Source organism: Rhea americana, unplaced genomic scaffold, assembly GCF_003343005.1.
Source record: "Rhea americana isolate MKP2758 unplaced genomic scaffold, rheAme1 scaffold_41, whole genome shotgun sequence".
Taxonomy (NCBI): domain Eukaryota; kingdom Metazoa; phylum Chordata; class Aves; order Rheiformes; family Rheidae; genus Rhea; species Rhea americana.
In genome coordinates, this window is record NW_028186546.1 from 4,585,796 (window position 1) to 4,606,430 (window position 20,635).

Below are 20,635 nucleotides of genomic sequence, written 5' to 3' on the forward strand. Positions count from 1 at the left end.
TCTTAGCGTCTCTTTAAGGTTGTGCATCGTCACTGATCCAGCAGAGTCCAAGTCAGTCTCCCAAGACAGGCGATAAACAAATTCAAAAGGTGCAGATTTCTCAAAGACGTTCTTCTCTGTAGTGCGTTGTGCTAGTGCATTCAACCAGTGTGTCAGTATTCAACCATTTAAGTTTGGGGTTGTTTTTTTGTTTTTTKGGGTTTTTYGTTTGTTTGTTTGTTTTTACTACACAATACAGAAATATATATTTTACATGTAGCTTTGCATGCCTTATGGCTGCTTGCCCTACTATAGGACAGTGCAATAAATACAAATATATGCACACTAGAAAAGACTTAAACTGCCATAATCTACATCTGGTTTATGAGTACAAATTTATCTAGTCAACAATATGACAAATTTAGCAGAAAAAAGTGGCAATGGCAGTAATAGTCTACTACAAAAACAAGGCTAGAAGCAAAGTGTTCTCAAGCTACAGAAAGTTTGCTACCTTCTAATATAACGACGTAGGGCCCAAATCTGCAAAGTGCAGAGTCGTGATCAGTAGATTGCATCAGAGCATGCTTTACTCCCATTTAACAATGAATACTTCTACAATTTATTTGGCTTTGATAACTGTTTATAAATAGTACACTATAATGACTATTAAACTATACAGCAACATGACATTTATAGCCTAATCTTGAACACAAAGTTCAAAGAACATGACTACAAAGGCCCAAGAGCAAATGTCATCGACTAAAAGCATTTCCACTTCAGAATTGCATTTTATTGAATATTCTTACACAAACATTTCTTGATCGTGAAACCAAACGAACAGGATTCCCTATTCCCACTCTGTTCCAGTAGTAATTTATCCACACACCACCCTTATAAATTAGTGATGGATTTTAACAGCTAGCCCCTTGGGGCTATATATTTTATATATTTTATATATATGCACATTTACTTTGAAATCTATGTAAAAGTTGAAAAAATGTTTGAAAGTAAAACTCAGAATATATCACAGCTTTTTCAGCGAAAAAAATACAAATTAGTTCTATAACCACTATTCAATTTATCAAACTTTTTTTCTGAAGTATTTACTTTTAATTATGTACACATTACAGGAAATAAAACTTTTTCCACAAACATTCTCTAAGGTGACAGTTATCAATAGAATGATAGAATAATAGCGGGAAGAATATTAAACATATGGGGGTGATCAATTTCTGCTTTTAAAAAGTAAAAAGTCACCATATAATTAAGTACAAAAACCTGCATTGAATGACAACTGCTGGTGTAGTAACTTGATCAGGTATGGAGACCAAGAGTATAGTAAAGCCCTATGGTAATAATATTTCTGTAGCATTTCCACTTGGTACATATATACTAAATGTTGGCAAAGTTTCTGTAGCATTAGCTTATACAAACATAGGAGTCCTCAGTCTGCTGCATAAAATGGAACAAGTGTGTTTTAATTCTCCTGAAATGCACCTGAAATTCAGAGTGTCACTTACAAACTGCATAATGAAACTTCTCTTCAGAAAAATATCTGTTTGGCATCTCCAGGACTCTGCTCCATCGGACAATAGGGGCATTTTAATCTGGGGACAAAGGCAACGTGTTAGAATTGCGTTGATGCAAAAGCCCAGCAGCAGCGCGCTTTCCAGAGACTTCGCACTGTGCAGACTACCGAGCGCCGAGTTTTTTCATCCATTACAGAAGTATCAAGTTTGTAGTGACAAACACTACAAACTTCCCTTTTCTGCCTGTAGTGTGAAACGAAGGTGCTCTAAAGCACCTAATGCTTTACCTGGCTCCATTAAAAGGCAGCTTTTAGCTGAAAGAGGCCCTAACCACACTTCTTTTCCCTGACTGTATTATCTTCTAGCTTTCACCCACATACCCCTGCATCACTACATACCGAGAAATTAGTCTCCACAGTTAACCTTCGGGCTTATCTTGTTGTACTGTGCTCATTTTAAACAAGCTGGTAGCTTTCCTTCGACTTCATTAACATCCTGTGAGTTTTACTCTCTTCTTCCCAAAATGCTGCASTTGTAAAACTCACCTAGACCAACTCCTGCAGGCTAGACCTAAATGSGGCAGCCTGGCCTCCCGCTGCTGTCCCCATCTGTACATTCCCCCTTGCTTACAACGTTTCTTCTAGCATTGATCCTTTTTTCCTCCACCTGCGTAAGTCTGGACTTTTTACCCCTCTGAGTTAAGTCTATCAAAGCTGTGCTGTGGCTAGAGCTGCTCAATGCAAGCATCCGGAGCGAGCGATCAAGGAAAGGAATAACGTCTTTGTAAACAGCCAGTAGGTTTACACTGGTTAAAGTAGCTAAGTTACCCATGAAAGCATACCTTTATTTTTTTTTTCTGACATGACAGATGATGTAAACATCACTCAACATTTTTCCTGTTATCATTTCCCCCCTAGATTTCATAAAACAACTTATATTTCTAAATTAAGCTGACAAACACCACAGAGGCTGCATATATTCAATTCAAATTACCAACGGTTCTTCCTGAAAGAAACTTATACAGCTCTTTCTCTCACATTCCTCCTTCCCTAAGGCCTGTAGGCACCCCACTAATATCCAAGTGAGGAGCATTTCCACAACAATAATTCAGCTACTTGCTCAACTACAAGCCATATTTCCCCAGAGGGTTTTTTGTTTGTTTGTTTGTTTTTAAAAAAAGAAGTGTTTCATGCATTACTAATCATGCTCCCAACAGAAAAGCGTGTGTAAAAGCCCATTGTGAATTTGTGACAATACAATGGTACTTACAGCTTGGAAAATTACTCTGCTCATTGCATTCCTTCGCATAACGTCACTTTCGATAAAATCAGAGGGTTTATTATGCTATTCTCCAGCACACCATCCCTGCTATCTGTCTTCAAAGTCATGCTCTAAGATTAACCAGCTTGCACCAATTATTTAATTACGGATTCAGCTTTCCCCAAACACTTAGGCTCCTAGGCTTAAGACTTGTCCTTGTCTATATTTTCCTTGAAATACAAGAATGATACTTACTTGCTGCCATTAAACATTTTATTCAAAGCATCTCTTGATATAATATGACCGCAGACTAATTTCATAGGTGGATTATTATCTGTTGTTTGCTGACGAAGAATGGGGCAGGCAAATATTGAATGATACCAGCACTTTTTACCGAGGTCCACTTCAATCTGTGAAAGAAATTAAGATAACCATTTATCTTGTGAAACTACATTTCCAGACAATTATCCCTCTAGGTCATTGCCCTTAWTTAATGGATTTCACAATTCAGTTGTGAAGACAGGAAAATCCATTGTGTTGATGTCTGCCAGTTTCCAGCCAAAAATACTTAATTGTGATCTTAAAATGGTAATTTGTGTTGTTTCTCCCCACCCTGACAAAGCTCAGTATCCTGCTAAGAGACAAATTTATATTTTAGTGCAGACTTGTGCTCTGCCAAAATTCTGAGCTGATGACCCAGCAAGACTTTCCATATTTTCTAGACAGTGATTTCCAGAGYGGACTAGGGTGTTTGGATGCTAGAATGCATCCATTAAAACAAACACACACCCCTACAACTTRGGTATGTAACACACATGTTCTACAGATTCTTGAAAGACTCTCTCAACACCTACACTTCATTATTGTTGATGTGACTTGTATCTGAATCATTTCTTTTCGGTACTGCAGAAAACCCTGGTACAGCAAAAATGCTACCAGTAATCAGAACTGTTTGAAAGCATTGAGAACTGCAAAAATCACAGCTCCTGTACCTGAAGCTACTACTGGCTCTGACCAGGCTTCAGTTCTGACAGACATAACCTCTGACAAAATCTGGTAAGTTAACCTCTTTGGGCTACTCAACCCCTCTATCTTCATGCATATGATGAAAACAGGGCTTCCCATTCCGATACGCACTAGAGACTGCTCAGTTTAGAATATGCAAGAAGCCACCAAACTGCATTTGACAGCATGCCTTTCCTAGACACTTCCTAGCAAATCATCCCTGTCTGAATACTACAATACGAACCAGTCACCCTTGCATATTCCACACACGCTACTAAATATATACATATATATATATAYAYACACACACACACATATATACATATATATATATATATATATATAGCTGAATGAATCGTAAGACATGCATTGAAGCTATGTATGGATCTCTTCCAAATGCAAAGAGGTAACTCAGTTTGTGTCCAGTCTGACACGATATTTTCTTTCTAAATCAAAAGCAGACCATTGAATAGGTGCACACACCTGCTAAGAGCCATAAAGAGAAACTAAGATTTCACTATGAGTTGTTCTGGAAGCATAACACACTAGATTTCAATCATGTCTCTGGGGACAYGGATCTCATGTCCCCAGATATAGTACTACTACTCCTCACCTCATATCTCCCTAATAAAGCAGCAATGCAGAACAACCTGTGGACAGAGCTCAAGCCTAGCTGAAGGAAATTAATGTTTCTGAATGAGGTGCATTCCCTTTCCACTTATATAGGAACATCTTTTACACATTCAGCACAAAAGAAATTTGAAAGTAATGTTCACTGTTAAAAATCTGCCCTGCAATAGCTGAGCATCAACTCACCGGTAGTTCATCCTTCTGGTTCCAAACACCTGTGCACTGCCTCTGCTCAATAACAGCCTTGATATTAATTAGAGCTGGTAATGCTACACAACCTGCTGAAAAACTGCAGAACAAAGAAATGTCAACATAAGGTACCTATTATGAAACAAATATTTTTCACATTTCTACTTTAAAGGTTATGTGGGATAAAAGAGTGTTGTATGACTTCATTTTGTTCTTGTCTGTACTTCTACACTGCCAGTAAGGCTGAACAAACTCTTTGCCTCCTTCAGTATAACAAGCAAGAGTTTTGGGGCAAATTATCTGGGCCCAAACCAAACATCCAACCMACCCAAATATCAATAGGAGGGATTTTTCCACTTCACTGAAAATCTCTTGGCCAGCTGCACTGAGATCTGCAGGATTACAGTCAGTGCATGCGCAATTAAAATGTAAAGGGTGCCTATTAATTTGACGGAGGCAGGAAAAAGATAAAACTAAAAATCAGAGCTAAAAGTTCTGGACATCTATTAAACTGTCAAACTGAAGCTGATAACATTTATTCCAGGAAGACAGATTAATCTGCAAGTGCCCCTTTTGTTGCCTCTGTTGTATTTTACGATAGTGATGCAAAYAGCTGAAGGTTTGACACTTTTAAAGAGCTGTAAACTAAGCAGAGACATCTAAGAATAGTAATATGCAAATGGAAAATCAAGAAAAGGTAGTGAAACTTCTGCTAAGTACCAAATCTAGCCTAGGAAGAAACACACCATTTATTTTCTATCCAATGTCTAAAATGAAAATTAGAACATCGGACAAGTATATCCGGGGACTTGGCATCAAAAGGCTAATCTACATTATCTTCAGGAAGGCTAGAAGGAGATTAGATTGGATTTTTCTTCACATTTGTAACAGCCTCCAACAGATTTTGTCAGATCTGCTGGCCTTCAAAGCACCTCTTTTTTTGCAAATGAGATTCAGCAAACAATTTGGAAATTTTAGCAGCTGAAATCACATTACAACTGTTTCTAAACATTCTTCTAAGTAGAAGAGAGGTAAAGTAGTAAGTACAGATTAAAAACAGAGATGATCAAGTGCCAGCAGAATCATGGTTAGTGTTTCAGTTTTTACAGGGACAGGTTTTTCACATCGGATGTAGCAATAAATGGTTGATCGCCACCCTCATCTTTCGTACTGATGTCTAAACTACAGAAGCCAAATTCTTTCTCTTGAGCTGAGAGGGTACAGGACAGCGCATGGCACACCAGAACCCCCAATTTCTAAGCTTTGCAGATCTCACTAGAGGTATTGGCTACCATACGCTTTGCTTGATGCAAGCTCGATGAGGCTGCTTCTCAAAAGTTCTCTTTTGTCCTCAAGAGGAAAGAGGAACCAGAGCACTATATACCCGTTTTTTTTGTTTTGTTTTTTAAAAAAAAAAACAAGCAGAAATGAGCATACCTAACACTGAGGGGTGATTCAACTGAGAGACCCAGAAGAGCACAGGCATCTCTTGTAAAGATGTCGCAGATGTCCGCCCACTGATTTGCATCTAATAGATGAACGTAGGGGGAGTTCTCTATGCCTTGCCGCAGGTACACCAGGCTGCCCATCAAAACCTGAATATCTGTGAGGGASCCACAAACAGTTGGTTATTTATTTTCTACCATAAACGAAAGCCAGCATCTACGCTTCCAGCTTTTACATGGAAAACAAGCAGAAGTGGAACAGGCACCAAAGCCGTAATTACATATCCCTGCCCCTCTGCTAAACAGRGCCAGAGCCATCTCGGAGCAGATGTCGACCACTGCGACAGCTCCAGTCCTCTGTGTCTGAACTGGGGGGTTTCTGCCCCTCTACAAGCACCTGCATGGTGCCTCTTAATTTGTTTTAAACAGTAAACTACTTTCAATGGCCTACAGGCTTTGAGATAGAGCCTTTTTAACAAACAATACCCACTACAGAAAAGAAAAACAACGCGCGTCTTCCCTTTCAGCAGATGGCAAGATCCAGAAAGAGGCTAAAGGAGGGATTATTGACAAATTCTAAAGTAGCGTTTTTGTACCTTCTGACAGACACAGTACACTAAACTAGGCTTTTCTAGGATGGTTTGCTTAACTCGCAAATTCCCACTTTTCAAAAGTTTCAGTTCTCTTTCTATGACCCCACACAGCAGAAAACAGCAGATGTCTATTCCAAGAATATTTCTGTGAATTTTTAACACTTTATCCTGGCAGCAAGACAATGGTAGCTGTAATCCAAATAATCACTTAAAGAGCTAAAAACCTTAAAATCATCCAACTCGCAGATAAATTAAAATAAAACTTTTTGTGTCCTCTTTAAAAACAAGGAGTTAATTCAAACTGTAAGGATTCAAAACTATACATGTTAAATACGTAAATACAAAGCCTCTGATGAAATTAAAATAATGGATGAGACAAACATGTTTTGATTATGATTTACGTTTTACTACCACATGCCACATCTCGGTACTTTGCTCCTCTTAAAATAACCAAACCCATACTCACCTTTCTGATGATTTAGGGCAAATGGCTGGAAATTTTTCGCATACTGAAGTGCTTCCCTTTGATTTGCCGTTCCACCCATCAATAAACTAATGAAATATAATCTGTGCAGCTTAAACTCCAACGAACTATTCTGTGCCATAAGCATTTCTCTGTTGGATACCGCCCACCTGAAAGAAATGAAGAGATACAAAGGGACACAAAAGAGAAYAATCAAATGTCAACCTACGCAACACGAAGTAATTGTTATAATTACACAACAGCTACTTCAAGGAGAACTGTGCAAGAATATGACTKGGCCCTGAACTTGCATGACTCCCAAAGGAGCACAGAAAATGGTAAGTCTCTTTACAGGCAACTGAGCTTCACGCATGCAGAACGTGTGAACGATGMCATTTCTGGTGCTGCTGAATTCAGCGCCAGAATTCAACACTCRGGGACAGGAAAGCAGCGCTGAATTAGGTACAACATAAAGTACAAATAGTTGAAATCTAATTGCTGTATTTGGATTAATATCTTTAASAATTACAGAGAGTCTTCAGCCGAGACGTTAAACAGGTTTGATCAAGCCTATAAAAACGTATTTTTCAACTTCCTCCTTCCCAAAACATTCTCTACTAAGCCACTATGTTTACATATGTGTGCACATTGCCCTGGAGAGGGGAAATACATTTATGAAGGCCTCAGAGAAAAATACTATCAGGACCTTATGCTGGGGGYGAGGGCAAGGGAAATCAGTTTAAACACTATACTTCGCCCTGCTACAACTTTGCCTTCTGTGTTATTTTCAACTTGGGTCTCATTCACCACACTAACGTTAGGCTTCCAAATAGCATMTAAGGATGCTTAAACTTGCACCAAGTAAAATCAATTGGAATTTTAATACATTTCCTACAAATGTTTTTATTATTTACATTTTATCCATCTCTTTTCTTTTTCTTTTTAGATTAAATACCATGAGGCTTACATCAATCCAATACTTTTAAGAACCTCAGGTTCCAGTGCTGTTCAGTCACATCTGTTTCTCATCAGCATTAATTAGTTATACTGTTTTCACTGCAGGGGCCCCATTAAGCAAAGAGGAGCCTTTSGTTTTTCAACAGGGAAATGAGGTGGTCTCTAGTTCTTAAAAAGAAAGAGTAAGTGAAGCTTCTGTTCTTTTCTGCACAATACTAAAATAAGGAAATTGAGCATTCTTACAGTACAGGTAAAGCTTCCAATGAAAGTTGGCCTTCTGTGTCAAGATGTACCACTGAACAAGCAAGTGTCTGTTTTCAGTTTGTTGCAGTGAAAGTATCACAAGTTTGACTTTACTGGTAAGGCTTTGTAATAACAGCAGTAACCGTTCAGTGAGAAAGGGTGAAACACACAGCCTTTGGATGAAGAACAAGCCCTAAYGTCCCTAATTTCAAGCAGTCCCAGATTAGCAGGCTCAGAAGACCGCCATCACTGTTATTTCCACCAGGAGGAAAGGGTATACTCCCTAATCACGTATTTTTGTGATTAGCATCCATGGCTTACACCTAGCTTACTTGCAATAAAGCTCACTCCTGAAAAAGAAAGAAAAAGAAAGAAAAAGAAAAGAAAAGCCTGCAATTAACAGCCACAGACCAGTAAGATGCTGAAAGAAAACCCATTATCAGTAAACTGTAAGACTAACATCAGTTTGAGGTTGAAGTCCCACAGTCACGCTAATGAGATATTAATCTACTGCGTCAACAGGGAGGCATCAAAAGAGCCTCCCATCCTTTCCCTGCCAATATTCACAACCATGTGACCACATGGCAAGATACTTCATCTGGCTGAGATTGAGTCTATTTTTCCAAATTAGCTTTTAGCCAGACTTTCCATTTTTAGCTCTTTGAGTGGCAGCACAGATTGTATCAGAAGAAAGCAACCACAGGACCAAGGCCCGAGGTGTTTGGTCTAGGACATTCTGTTCCTGTTCAAAAGATTTCTAACAGAAAGGCAAAAAGCAACAAATGATGTTTAACTAACTTAATATTCAACCAACACACTACTCTACCACAGTCTCAAATCATTAATAATCACACCCCCTGTCTTCCTACCTCCTTTAAAAACAGTACTTCCTGACCTTTTTCACTTTCACAACTCACATCCGTATGAATTCTTAGAGTACATCAGCCAAACCACAGAACTCCTCTAGCTCTCGTTCAGGATTTAGTTAAAATTACTTTCATAAAGCCTAACAAAAGATTAGATGAAGTTTAAATCACATCCCAGAGATCCCAGCAAATAGCAGGATCCGTCCACCTCACTGCTGTGATAGTAACTGTGAAGATATAGGAAGGAAACATCAGTTACCAGTTACCATCAAAAGCTTTAAACCTACAAGTCATTCTCACCACACCCTCACGCAGAGGCCCACCTGGGCTCAAAAGAGTCAGAATCCACCCACAAGAACCTATGCATTTCCCTCCCCACTGCCAAATCCAAATGAGAAGAGTCACCAGACGTTAACAGGATGCTGAGGATGTACAGAAATCCGTACAGAAGTCTGCTTGGTGTGAAGGCCTAGGCTAAGCATCTAGCTTAGCAAAGTAAGAGTAAGCTAGCAAAGTAAAGCTGAACATACAAATACTATACCTCAAAATTAAATTTTGTGCAACAGGCCATAATGGTTTTCTTTTTTGTAAGTGTTGGAATTTGAAATAGTAAGAAAATCTGAAAATCCTACTGTTATCTCTTTCTTTTTTTGATCTGATATTAATACGAACTTCTTTCCATCACCGTTTGCAGGACAAATGCAGGGCACTGAAAATCTTCCTTAAAAATCATTAATCCGGCAATTCCTTTTACAAGGCAAYGACCAGGAGATATCTACAGTGTTTGCTTTTTTTCCAGTAAGTTTAACCTAGCATCAACTGCAAAGCACCAGCAGAGCCAGAGAYACTGGTTACTGTTTCCATTCAAACTTTGCAGTTTTGCATAGGTAAAAGCTGCTGTACTTCCCTCCCCGGTTCATGATGCTGTAGCTATTCATTCCTGTGCAACACCTACTTTCTGCTTTAACATCACTGCCAGCAGCCTAGCCATGGAACCACTCAGTTTGGGACTGCTTTTAAGTACCCTTGAAGCTATATTTAATGATGTCAACTTTGCCCATTTATTAGCTTTTCATTCAAACAGCACGATACCATCCTTACAAGTTCCTTTCGTATAGCTGCTGCCCCTTCTGGGGCTGGCAGCATGGTTTCTATCCTTCCTCCTGAACACTCGTGTCTGCTGTGAAATAACATGGAAATAAGTTCACGGGTTCCAGCAATTCTGAGGAGTAACCAGGCATTTTAAGGCACTGCTTACCTCTCAGATCGTATGAAGTTTTGTTACATTTTGCTGGTTGTCACTAACACCATGTTTTTTACATAAGCACYGAAGGGTCACCATACACAAGGATCCTCTGTACTCCTCACCACGCAAACACAGAAGCGGGTAGCTTTTGCACTGGAGAGCTGCATTACGAAAGCACGTGAGTGAGTTGGGGAGGGAGCCTGGCGCACAAACTGTGCTAACAACACGCCCTAGTCTCTGTCTGCTCAGCCGTCTCTGGAATAAAAAGTTCCTCTGGAAAAGGACTGTGCCTTCTCCTTTGTTTGAAAAATACTTAACACTTTACAGGAACTGCAAGAAATGACTAACCAGCGGTGAGTAAGGCATATGGCCTAGCTAGTTAGAGCTAAAATGAATTTAGTGACGTGAAGTGGACAGACATTAATAACAGCACGTTACCATTCGACAGGAAGCATCCTTCACAAGGGCTGTGTTATTATTTGAACTAAAAGAAACAAGGGATGTAAGTGACAACAAACCCTGTCTCAGTTGCAGTATGTAGGGCATGACAATGTTGCTTCCCTTCAATTAACCAATTCCACGGCAATAAACCAGCTGAGCTTTCCACCTATGTAATTATATTCAAAGACTATTTAGGTCATATCTGGCATRATCCAGAGGCATCCTCCAGGACTCAGTTTATGATGACCAAAGCTTCAGGTATCACTGCATTTAGTTCAGATGCCAATGACCTCCGAATTGTTGTACCTGTGTTTGCTCATGTTAAAACAGAAAATATGTTCGTTGATATGAAAATGTATTTAACTGAATGATGCAAACAAGATATTTCAAATGTATGAACTAAGTAAAACAAAACTTTAGGTTTGCCTTGTTTCATTGTTTCTACTTTTAAAGAGTCACTAAGAAGCTATTTTGCTATTCTGTTTTCTCATACTTGCAAGATCAAGCTAAGCTCATTGAAGCTCATGCAACCTAAAATAAATAGCATCACGGTTTATTTGGAGGTTTTTTGTTTCTAAACTAAAAGCTATTCTGATATGGTACAGCACAGTTAGGTATCCAYGATTGAAAATTGTAAAACGGTAGCCCATAAAATTTTTCAGCATCTCTTGTTGTTCACTGCTCTACCCTACATTTCTAATGGCAGTAGTTTATTAATTTCAAGACAATGTTCTGGTCTAYGGTTGATCAATACGCCCCAGCTCGTTCCAGATTTAGTTTCTGTCCGAACATTTGGCACTATCCACTGACTCTTGCACTGACTGAGCTATTTGCGCAGAAGAGCTCCCACGATCAGATCTCACTACCAGTCCAGACTCCCAACCAGAGCTCACGCAGAGACATCTCCTGCTTCGGAAAGAGCCGCACCTTGATTCAGAGGTAATCATCCTCCACACCACCTGCAGCCTGCAAAGTACACACCTATCGTTTCATTCCCTTTTCCCACCCTGTGGTCTCTTATCTGTTCGGAAAAGRGAAACCAACTTAAGGAAAAGGGAGAACTTTGATCCTGATTCAAGTTCTGACCAATCCTTGGGCTCAGTGAAGTCAAAAGGACTTGATGATACTCAACACTTTTAACAAGCCCTGTTATCCTTCAGAATTGGACCTTTTTACAACAGATTCACCAATGCTGCTCTATAACTTGGGTGAAGCACCACCAAGGCAGACAACCATTTCAGTGATGTTTCTTCCTGAGATCTTCTATTAACATCTCAAATGGTTCAAGTTAGTCCTTCCTCTGAGAAAGAGACCCTTAGTTTCATGCTCCCCATGGTGAAGGCCACATGAGTGGGACAACAGGAAAAAGGAGGAGTTCACTCAGTAACTAGTTCTCTCAAAATACAAAGGAGGATACATCAAAACATACAAAAGACAATACTTAAAAAGTGAAAAACTAAGGATTTATTAGAAGTATTCAAAAAACTGAGCAGACTCACTCTAATGCAGGTCTCAGAACTCTAACTTTTAATGCTTCCAATATTCGATTTAACTCCACAAACGGTTCTTTTTGACTTTGATCTATTGATAGACCAGATTCCTGAAAAAACAAAGTCACGTGTTTTAGACAAAYGATAGAGCATTTGGGGCTTAAATTGATGTTTTTCTAACACTTTAAATTTTCCACCTAGAATATTAACATTAAAAAAGGTACTAATGCAAAGCACAATTTCCAGTTTTTGATAACATTAAATATCCATATTTATGTAGTTACCTGACAAAGCTCCTCGGCTACATCCAACATCCCCTGCCGGAAAAAGTGYTCCACCATTACCTCATTGAGGATTCGCTGGCTGTCAGCCTGCCAGCACCCGTCTATCCCCACGCTGCTGATGTCGGAGTCAAAATTCTGAAATGTACAAATTAACATTTAATAGGCGGGAATAAATAACCCCACGTAATTATTCTTTAATTATGCAGGACACCTATGTCTCCATTCTGATGTTTTCTGTCTATTACTGAGTTTGCCCTCAATTATCTCCTCAAAGTGAAATATATCTGTCAGCTGCTTCATTATCTCCTGTGTACAGAAGAAGAAATCCTTGGGCTTGCTCATTTCAAGTCCGAATATTGTCCACTATAAGGCATTACACTGAGAAATTACAAGTCCAGCCAGCAAATCAGAAATCTAGTTAACTAATAAAGGGATTTCCAGACCATGATGCACTTTCAAAGAAGTATCTGCAGAAAAGGCTTTTTCCATATGTGAAAACCAAAAAGTGTAAAGAGCAGAAAACAAGATCGCCTACACAAGGATCAAAATAGTGCTATCGGTGCATCACTGTCACTATGGTAGATAAAATTAGAAGCAAATGCTTTAACTCGAGACTTTTTGACATAGCTAGGGGATAAGACAATGCTGGAAAAAAAATGAACACAAAACAATGGAGGGGAAGAATGTCACTGCCCTCCCTCCAAAAAAACAACGAAGAATCAAAACTCTGAAGACCTCAATAGGATGAGCTTTGAAGATCTGAGAGATCTTTTCCAGATCTAACCCACGATAATCCTACTGCAGTGTATTTTTAGGTCAGTGGCCTACAGAGATATTCCAGGAATAAGAAAAAATATTGTCACAACAATGCTTTAGTAACACTTGGCACTACATACTCTTGGCAGTAGGAGAGCAACATTTATTCTAACCCAAGATATTTAACTGCTAATGTTTGCAGATCGGGGACAGGCAAGATAATTTGGATAAAAACCTTCACCCCTTGCCCAAAACAACATGGAAAGAAATACTGTCTTTTGTTAAAGAAAGTATTTGAAAGAGTGAAGTCTAAAAGGCAGCACATTGCTTGCTGCATGACCTGATCACCTGATAACTGCAGTCCTCTCTTCCAGGAAGGAAATTTGGAAACCAGAGTTTGGTGAAATAAGCAGTGCTTCTGCTGCGGCTCTGTCACGATTAACAGTTCTGCGCATACAGGAACGTCTACCCCATACAAACACACGCTTCTGGCAAAGCAGCCACAGCAAACAGCACAGTTTTATCAGCTGTCTGCCCATCAGGTATTAACTGAAGGGGCAGGGGAGCCAATACCCGACCTGGTAGAGGGTCTGCTAGCACAAAAGGGGCTAATCAACGTCAGGACAAATTTGAAGAGGTGCCATGGGTTTACACGAGATCAACACTTTGCATCACAGCTGCGGCATCCCTGACCTGTAGTAGGAGCCCAAAGAGTCAGATTTTGTTTTGTCAAAACACAGACCAAGCAACAGACACTTGCAGCACAACACTGCCAAAAACATTTGGGAGCCTACCATTAACCCATCTCAGAAGCACAGTCGAGTTTGAAGGATATTCTTACACTAAAAATGGTAGAGAACAACATCACAGCAGCTTTCCTTCCCCAGRACATGTGAATATTGTGTCTATTTTTGCTGAAAGGATAAAGGAAAAGTTCTTCCTATAAGGTGCATGTGAAGAGATCTGTCAAGGGAAGCCCAGAGGGGTCAGTAAGCTGCTTCCACACCCATCATTTTGAGAGCATGAGTYGATAACAGTTCTCAGAAGGTTCAAGCGTCTGTACTTGAGCTAGCCCATACCTAAYCCGCTCCTCAAACTTTCAGACCAACAGGTCACTTCTGCCTTGCACAGTTCTCCCTTACAAACACACACAGTTATGCCTCACTGCCTTTTTAACAGATACCGAAGAGCTAACCAAACTTTAGATRTCAACGTCAAGGACTGAACTGCTGCCTTTTTAGGCCAGCTAGAGGTGATCAGAAGAGCACMAAGTGATTAGCTTTAGAGAAGACAGAGGCAGGGCAACATCTCCCCAGACAGAGGGAATCAGTCCTTCAGAGGCAGCCTTACTGACGGTGAGAGGAGCACACATCCGCTAAACGACAAATGGGAATGTAACAGGTTTAGGCTGCTCTGCCCTCTTTAAGCTCCTCACCGTTTCCGGCGCTCTGCTCAGCCCAGCTTTGCACTGCACCATCCTTTTATTCACCACTTACTGCTCTCCTTCACCAACCATCTTCACGCTTCCTTTCATACTGCTCTGCGTAYGGGGCAGCCTTCTCACCTCAACATATCAACAACCTTCAACCCACCACTCCCTTCTCGCTTCCCATCAGGTCTTCTGTAAAATTCTGATCATGGGCTAGCAAATTGTCTCTTCTGCCTTTCAGGGATGGCAGGGCAAGAGAAGCGTTCATATTATTACCATTTGCAATTCAAAACTCGCGTTTAACAAAATTTGCACTTAGGTATCTTAACCTGTAAGCTCCTTGCCGTGCTGCTTGTCTTTTAGCTGTATCTTGAAGAACCTAAGCAGCCTGAACACTACAAAATGATGTTCTTTGTGCCAACCCTTTGAAGCCTTTAAGGTTAGCTATCTTTGGGGATTCTGGTATCACTTTCCAAATAACACTAACAGAAAACATAAATCCATCAACAACACATTAAAGAAATACCAGAGGTTGGATCAAGAACACTGAGTCTTCTGTTATTACTTAAATTTGGGAGTGGGCACAACATCATAAAGTTGAGTATTTTTAGGTTAGTAATAAGTTATTCTTCATGTAGTTTCCACTCCTAGTACTTGCACACTCCAGAAGAAGAAATTGTATTCTTTTGGGCCAGCTATCAACCACTACAGCTGAATCTAGGCCTTTTTCACATCCTTCTACTCATTCTGGGGACAGAAATGGCAGAACTATCTACCTCTGCACCTTATACAAAATCCAGAATTTGACAGCAGTAGGAGTCCAAAGGAGTATACAGAGGAGGATGAGCCATGAATCCACAGGACAATATGCCATGGGTATGATTGCATCAAGAGTCACCAAAAGCCAAAGCAAGTTTCCTCCTGCCAGCAACCGCTATCACTTAACAGTCTTGGAATATATCCACCATTTAAAACAAAAATCACACCRACGGTGCCCATCACCCAGAGCCCCTGACAAAGGGCAACATTTGAATACTAGAGAATCCCAGTGCTGCTATTAAATGATCATTTTCATTTAGAGGAAGTTATACAAGTTAAGAATCCTGTCTTGGTGACTAGGAGGTAAGGTGGTACAGGGCATATACTTTGTTTTTCAAGCAATTGATTTGGGGGAAGAGATAATTTCATATAGAGCAAAAATAAACATATCTAGCTGGCCAAGAAAAGCAATTTCAAACCTACAAAGCATCCACTTGCAAGGGTCTAGTTCAAACCAAGTGTGACCAAAACAAACAGGCATTACAATAGTCACTTTTGAATTGCAGTCTTGAAGCTTTTATCAGATTGCATATCCCTGTTTTTTGTATCCTGTATTATTTCAATATTACTTTTAAGGAAATACTTGAGATAATTTGAAACAAGACTTCAGATAATTTTCAAAAGCCCTTTGTAGATAAGATTTCTTTTAATTCCACGGTAAAAGATGGTAACAACCCTGATCAACCTAGATGTGCCGTAGCTTTAAGTCACAAGTCACATAATAGGATCTGGGACCTCCTGAAATAATTCTTTGTTTTCCTCCTCCCTCATCTGCTCTCCAATCAATACAGTTTTGACCAGATTCTCATTCCTATAACTTTTTTTCAAACACACAAATGATTTCCAAATTCTTTACTACATGTGGGATTCAAAAACTCTGTCTTCATTGGGCCCTGAAGAGTTTCAAGAACTGACTACATGTATCACAGTGACTGTCTGTCACATGTCAGAGCAAACTACTGCTTGCCATTTGCTTATATATTTCGCAGCTGTCACACAAGCATTATATGATGGTGACTACACATTTCTCAGCGTTGCTTTCTAAATGCTAACAGTATGCTATCTGATAGCATGTGGGGTTTAAGAAGTACAAAATCAACTTTTCAGGTTTTTAAGCTTACAAGAATGTCACTACTTACTCCAGAGAAATAAGTATTTTAAGGACTTAACTAGTAAATCTAGGACTAAAATAGACTATTACRTGCTAAATATATCAATGATACACTGTAAAGCACATTACTGATAACTGTTGAAATGTGAAAAGAACTTCAAGACACATACACATGAGCTTCCATGTTACTAGGAACAACATGATAATGAAGGAGGAAGATGAGTAAGGACAATTTTTCTCCTAAGTTTCCCTACTGAGATTACTTGTACACTCCCCCCTCCTTCATCCCCTGAATTCTGACCTGAAATAGAAGTAAAATACATCTGTTTACCTTCTCTGTTTGGTTTTTCAGTTTGTAAGATAAAGCTTGAGTTGTAAAGACTCCATATTTATCCAGCCCTATCTTTTTTTAACAGCAACATAATTAGAAGACATCAGTATATGTTCAGTACAGATTTTTGGTTTGTTCATATACAAGTTTTTCCATGTAACAAGCATGGAAAGGAGCTAGCATTTATTCCACTTGTTTTCCTGAATGAAGACATTTAATCACATAGATGATACTAGAGGGAAACAATTTCCTAGCCCTATCAAATATGCTTTGAGATGAACTTAAACCATTCCAGAYGAGTGAGAGATTCACAGGAAGACTGCTGAGCGAGCTACACAATAACAACTTGCCAAATAACAGTGACATGATTAATTCTGGAAGCAGAGCAGATGCCAGTTAAATAAATAAATAAACAAACAAACAAACAAATAAATAAATGGAGGGTGCACACATTTCCTTTCAAAGGAGGGAAAGATCTTTGGGAGAAAGGGTAACCTTCACAGGTGGGAAGTGTGTAATACATGTAGAACTCCTATGTGGAAAAAAAAAAGTTTAACTTATTAGACAAACTTTTCAGTAACTGCTAAGTAATAAAGTTTTGGCATTTCAGATTTTAACATACCCAGTAATATTTGATGCCAAATTTAATCTTTTTTAAAAAACAGTAAGGAGTCTCTGATCTCRGACAGAGGAATCTGGCTCCTACCCAAGTTCGTAAGTAATGACTGCCCTAACTTGAAAGGTGACCAGACTAAATCTGACATAGAGGTACATCCCTTCCTTAACACTGGGAAGAAAAAAATTTAACGTGAAACTTGCCAAGAGACAGATAACACAAGTTTGTTCAAAAACAATCAAGCTTGTTAAGTAGGAAGCTTGTTAATTCAGTATGTAACAGCAGCTCTCATATGAACATGTCACATGAAAAACAATATCCGTACTAGCATGTTTCCCAGKCTCAAATCAGGCAAGAAAATCATGAGTTAGATTTTCCTGTGCCTGAGCATATACCACTAAGGCCACCATAACCAGCACTCTAGACACGTAAATCCACCTAGACAATAAATGAGAACAGCACTGGAATAGGGATTTACAGGTGCCAGGGACGAAACCCCAAGCTCGCRAACCGAAGCAAGGGCTGCTTCTTCACATCCTGAGGAGCGCCGTACGTGGGAAGCAGAAATATTTCGTTCAGGATGTGTCCGGAGGACCCTGAAAATCAATTCACTACATCAATCACACTTAATTACTTCTATTGGTTTAAGCTTAAGTATATTATTGGGAAGGAATGGGGGAGGGGTAACTTCAATAGGTTATGGGACTCAGAGGCCAACAAAGGCTTTGCTGGTAGCTTTTAAGCATATTTTCCAGCAGCACAGGAGAAAGGATTAAATGCACGTGGAAGATCCCCTTCAAGCGTCGCTGGCCAGCGAAGTGTTAAATTCCACCTGAATTTAAACATTACAGGTACTTATCTGAAAAACAGGCTGAGATGTCAGGATACACTTCAAGGTAGTTAGCTTAAGATGCTACAAAATAAGAAAACTAGCAAAATCCAAGCTACTTGCATAGAAGTAAAAAAAAAAAAAAAAAAAAGACACACAAAGTTCATATTTAAGACAACTATTCTAACTGATGCCAAATAGATTGAGAGAAATCCTGCTGTCTTCAATCCACAGCAAAATCGGCAGGAACGAAGGGTGCTCCGAACTCCACAAAACGAGCCCTTCGTTACCAGCACAGCTGGGGACTTGCACAGTTCCTGCTGCTCCTGGTCTCTTGTTCCAAGCTTACAAACACTAATCCAAAATCAGAACCTAGAGCAGTAAGCATACTGCTCAYTTTTAAACACCTCACTGAAACACCCAGCGTGTCACTCTGCAGACACAGAGCGTATTTTTGTTCCACTTTCTACTATTTTACCAAACCAAATGTCTGAAATTTAATAAGTGCTTCTATTATAGTCATGCTTTTTAAAAGGAAAATAGTAGATAAAATGCTAGCTCCGCAATAAGACTTCAGAAAAACTATGCACGTAACAGAAGTAGAGATGTGGGGACTAGGCTCAAGTGTAAGCTTTCTTAAGCTTTAAAGTGTTGRGTTTTTGGCTTCTAAGAAATATTCCCAACAATTTGCCATTCAATATTCACGCTGTCTACGTATGATTTAGTGTGGCTCTATCTTACAGATAAAAAAAAATATATATATAGTCAAACCTGAAAGGTCATATGAATTCATATGAAGTCCACCTGCTTAGGAAGAATAGGAGGGTTTCAAACTTAGGACAAGATTATATAGATTTATTTCAGGCTTCAAGCCAGTAATAAGGATGGAATTTTACTCTAGTTAATTGGTTTAGATACAGTAGCAAGGATTAGAGACAGATGCATCCTTAAGCTTCGGATAAGRGTGAGGCTTGTATCAGTGCTATTAGTACAGTCTGAGCTTCCCACAATGGTCAATCATAGATGTAAGCAAAAACATCRTAACAACTGCACAAACATTCTGCCCAATAACGCAGCGTTATGCACTTTGTTAGTTCACTATACTAGTGTTAAATTACGCTTCGATTACCATTACTAACCAAGTTTATATGAGACACCCAAAGGATTTATCAGTATTCTGCAACAGTCCATGTCTTTGTACAGGCAAAAAGACATATTTACTAGTTGCTTCATTGGTAAGGTTATAAATCGGACCTCAACTCAAACGTTAACACTGCCAGTCTAAGCACGTTCTGATATGGAAGTATCACGCAAAAGTGCCCACCCTTCCCAAGTACAAGGCCTCCTGCACGCAGAACTACTTWGTAAGAGAAGAACGAACCCATCACAATACTGAGTCACTGAGGAGGGAGAAGAGCCTGACTCAAAAGAACATCTCAAAGATAATGCTGCATTACCTTACTATTTGTTACAGCACAGAAATAGATTTTTTGAGATGTTGGACTTACTCTGCATCTTGCAAAATCAAGCCCTAAAAACTGATGCACCTGAAATATTATGTACMAAATTACTTTCGTCAAAAATTATCTCAGTTTTAAAATTGTCTTCTAGTACAGAAGGCCTCTTCTTGGTCWTCTGTTACCAACAATCAACCAGAAATGCAATACAGAAATAATATTTCTTACTGAGACTGAYACTCAAGCAGACTGCTAAGCTGATATAATACAGACTATTGCTGAGTCTACTAATACCTACAAAGCAATGCTCTCTCTGAATAATAAAATGCCCAAACAAYAGAGTATACAGTTGGGTCTAAAAGCGAGTTTTTACACCCACCTGTCCTACCTCTGCTCCCAATCCTACTTTTCTGCAGTTGATGGGAAGCTTTCATTAAAATTAAATGTAGTATAACTCCATATTTCATAAAGCAGAGTACACAGCATAGAACACATGGAAAAAATACAACCAAATCCACAATATAAATACCTTATCAATAGCTTTTCCAACTCGGGAAACACTGCTGTGAATGTCTTTATGATCGGAGGCCAATTTTTGAACTGTATCTTTTATTCTTTTACAACACTGCGTCATAACAAGGGAAATTGTCCCTGACAAGTCTCCATC

The 20,635-nt window shown here is 39.3% G+C and overlaps 1 protein-coding gene across 1 annotated transcript; it reads right to left on the reverse strand.

Moving 5' to 3' along the window:
- Window positions 1–207: 207 nt before the first annotated feature.
- On the reverse strand, window positions 208–20,635 carry RMND5A (required for meiotic nuclear division 5 homolog A). Its single transcript, XM_085314687.1, has 8 exons — window positions 20,498–20,635; window positions 12,621–12,755; window positions 12,346–12,446; window positions 7,097–7,263; window positions 6,030–6,195; window positions 4,590–4,692; window positions 3,024–3,178; window positions 208–1,586 (listed from the first exon to the last, which is right to left on the reverse strand). Exons 1-8 carry the CDS (start codon window positions 20,600–20,602, stop codon window positions 1,523–1,525), a joined length of 996 nt encoding a protein of 331 aa, XP_085170813.1. The 5' UTR covers window positions 20,603–20,635; the 3' UTR covers window positions 208–1,522.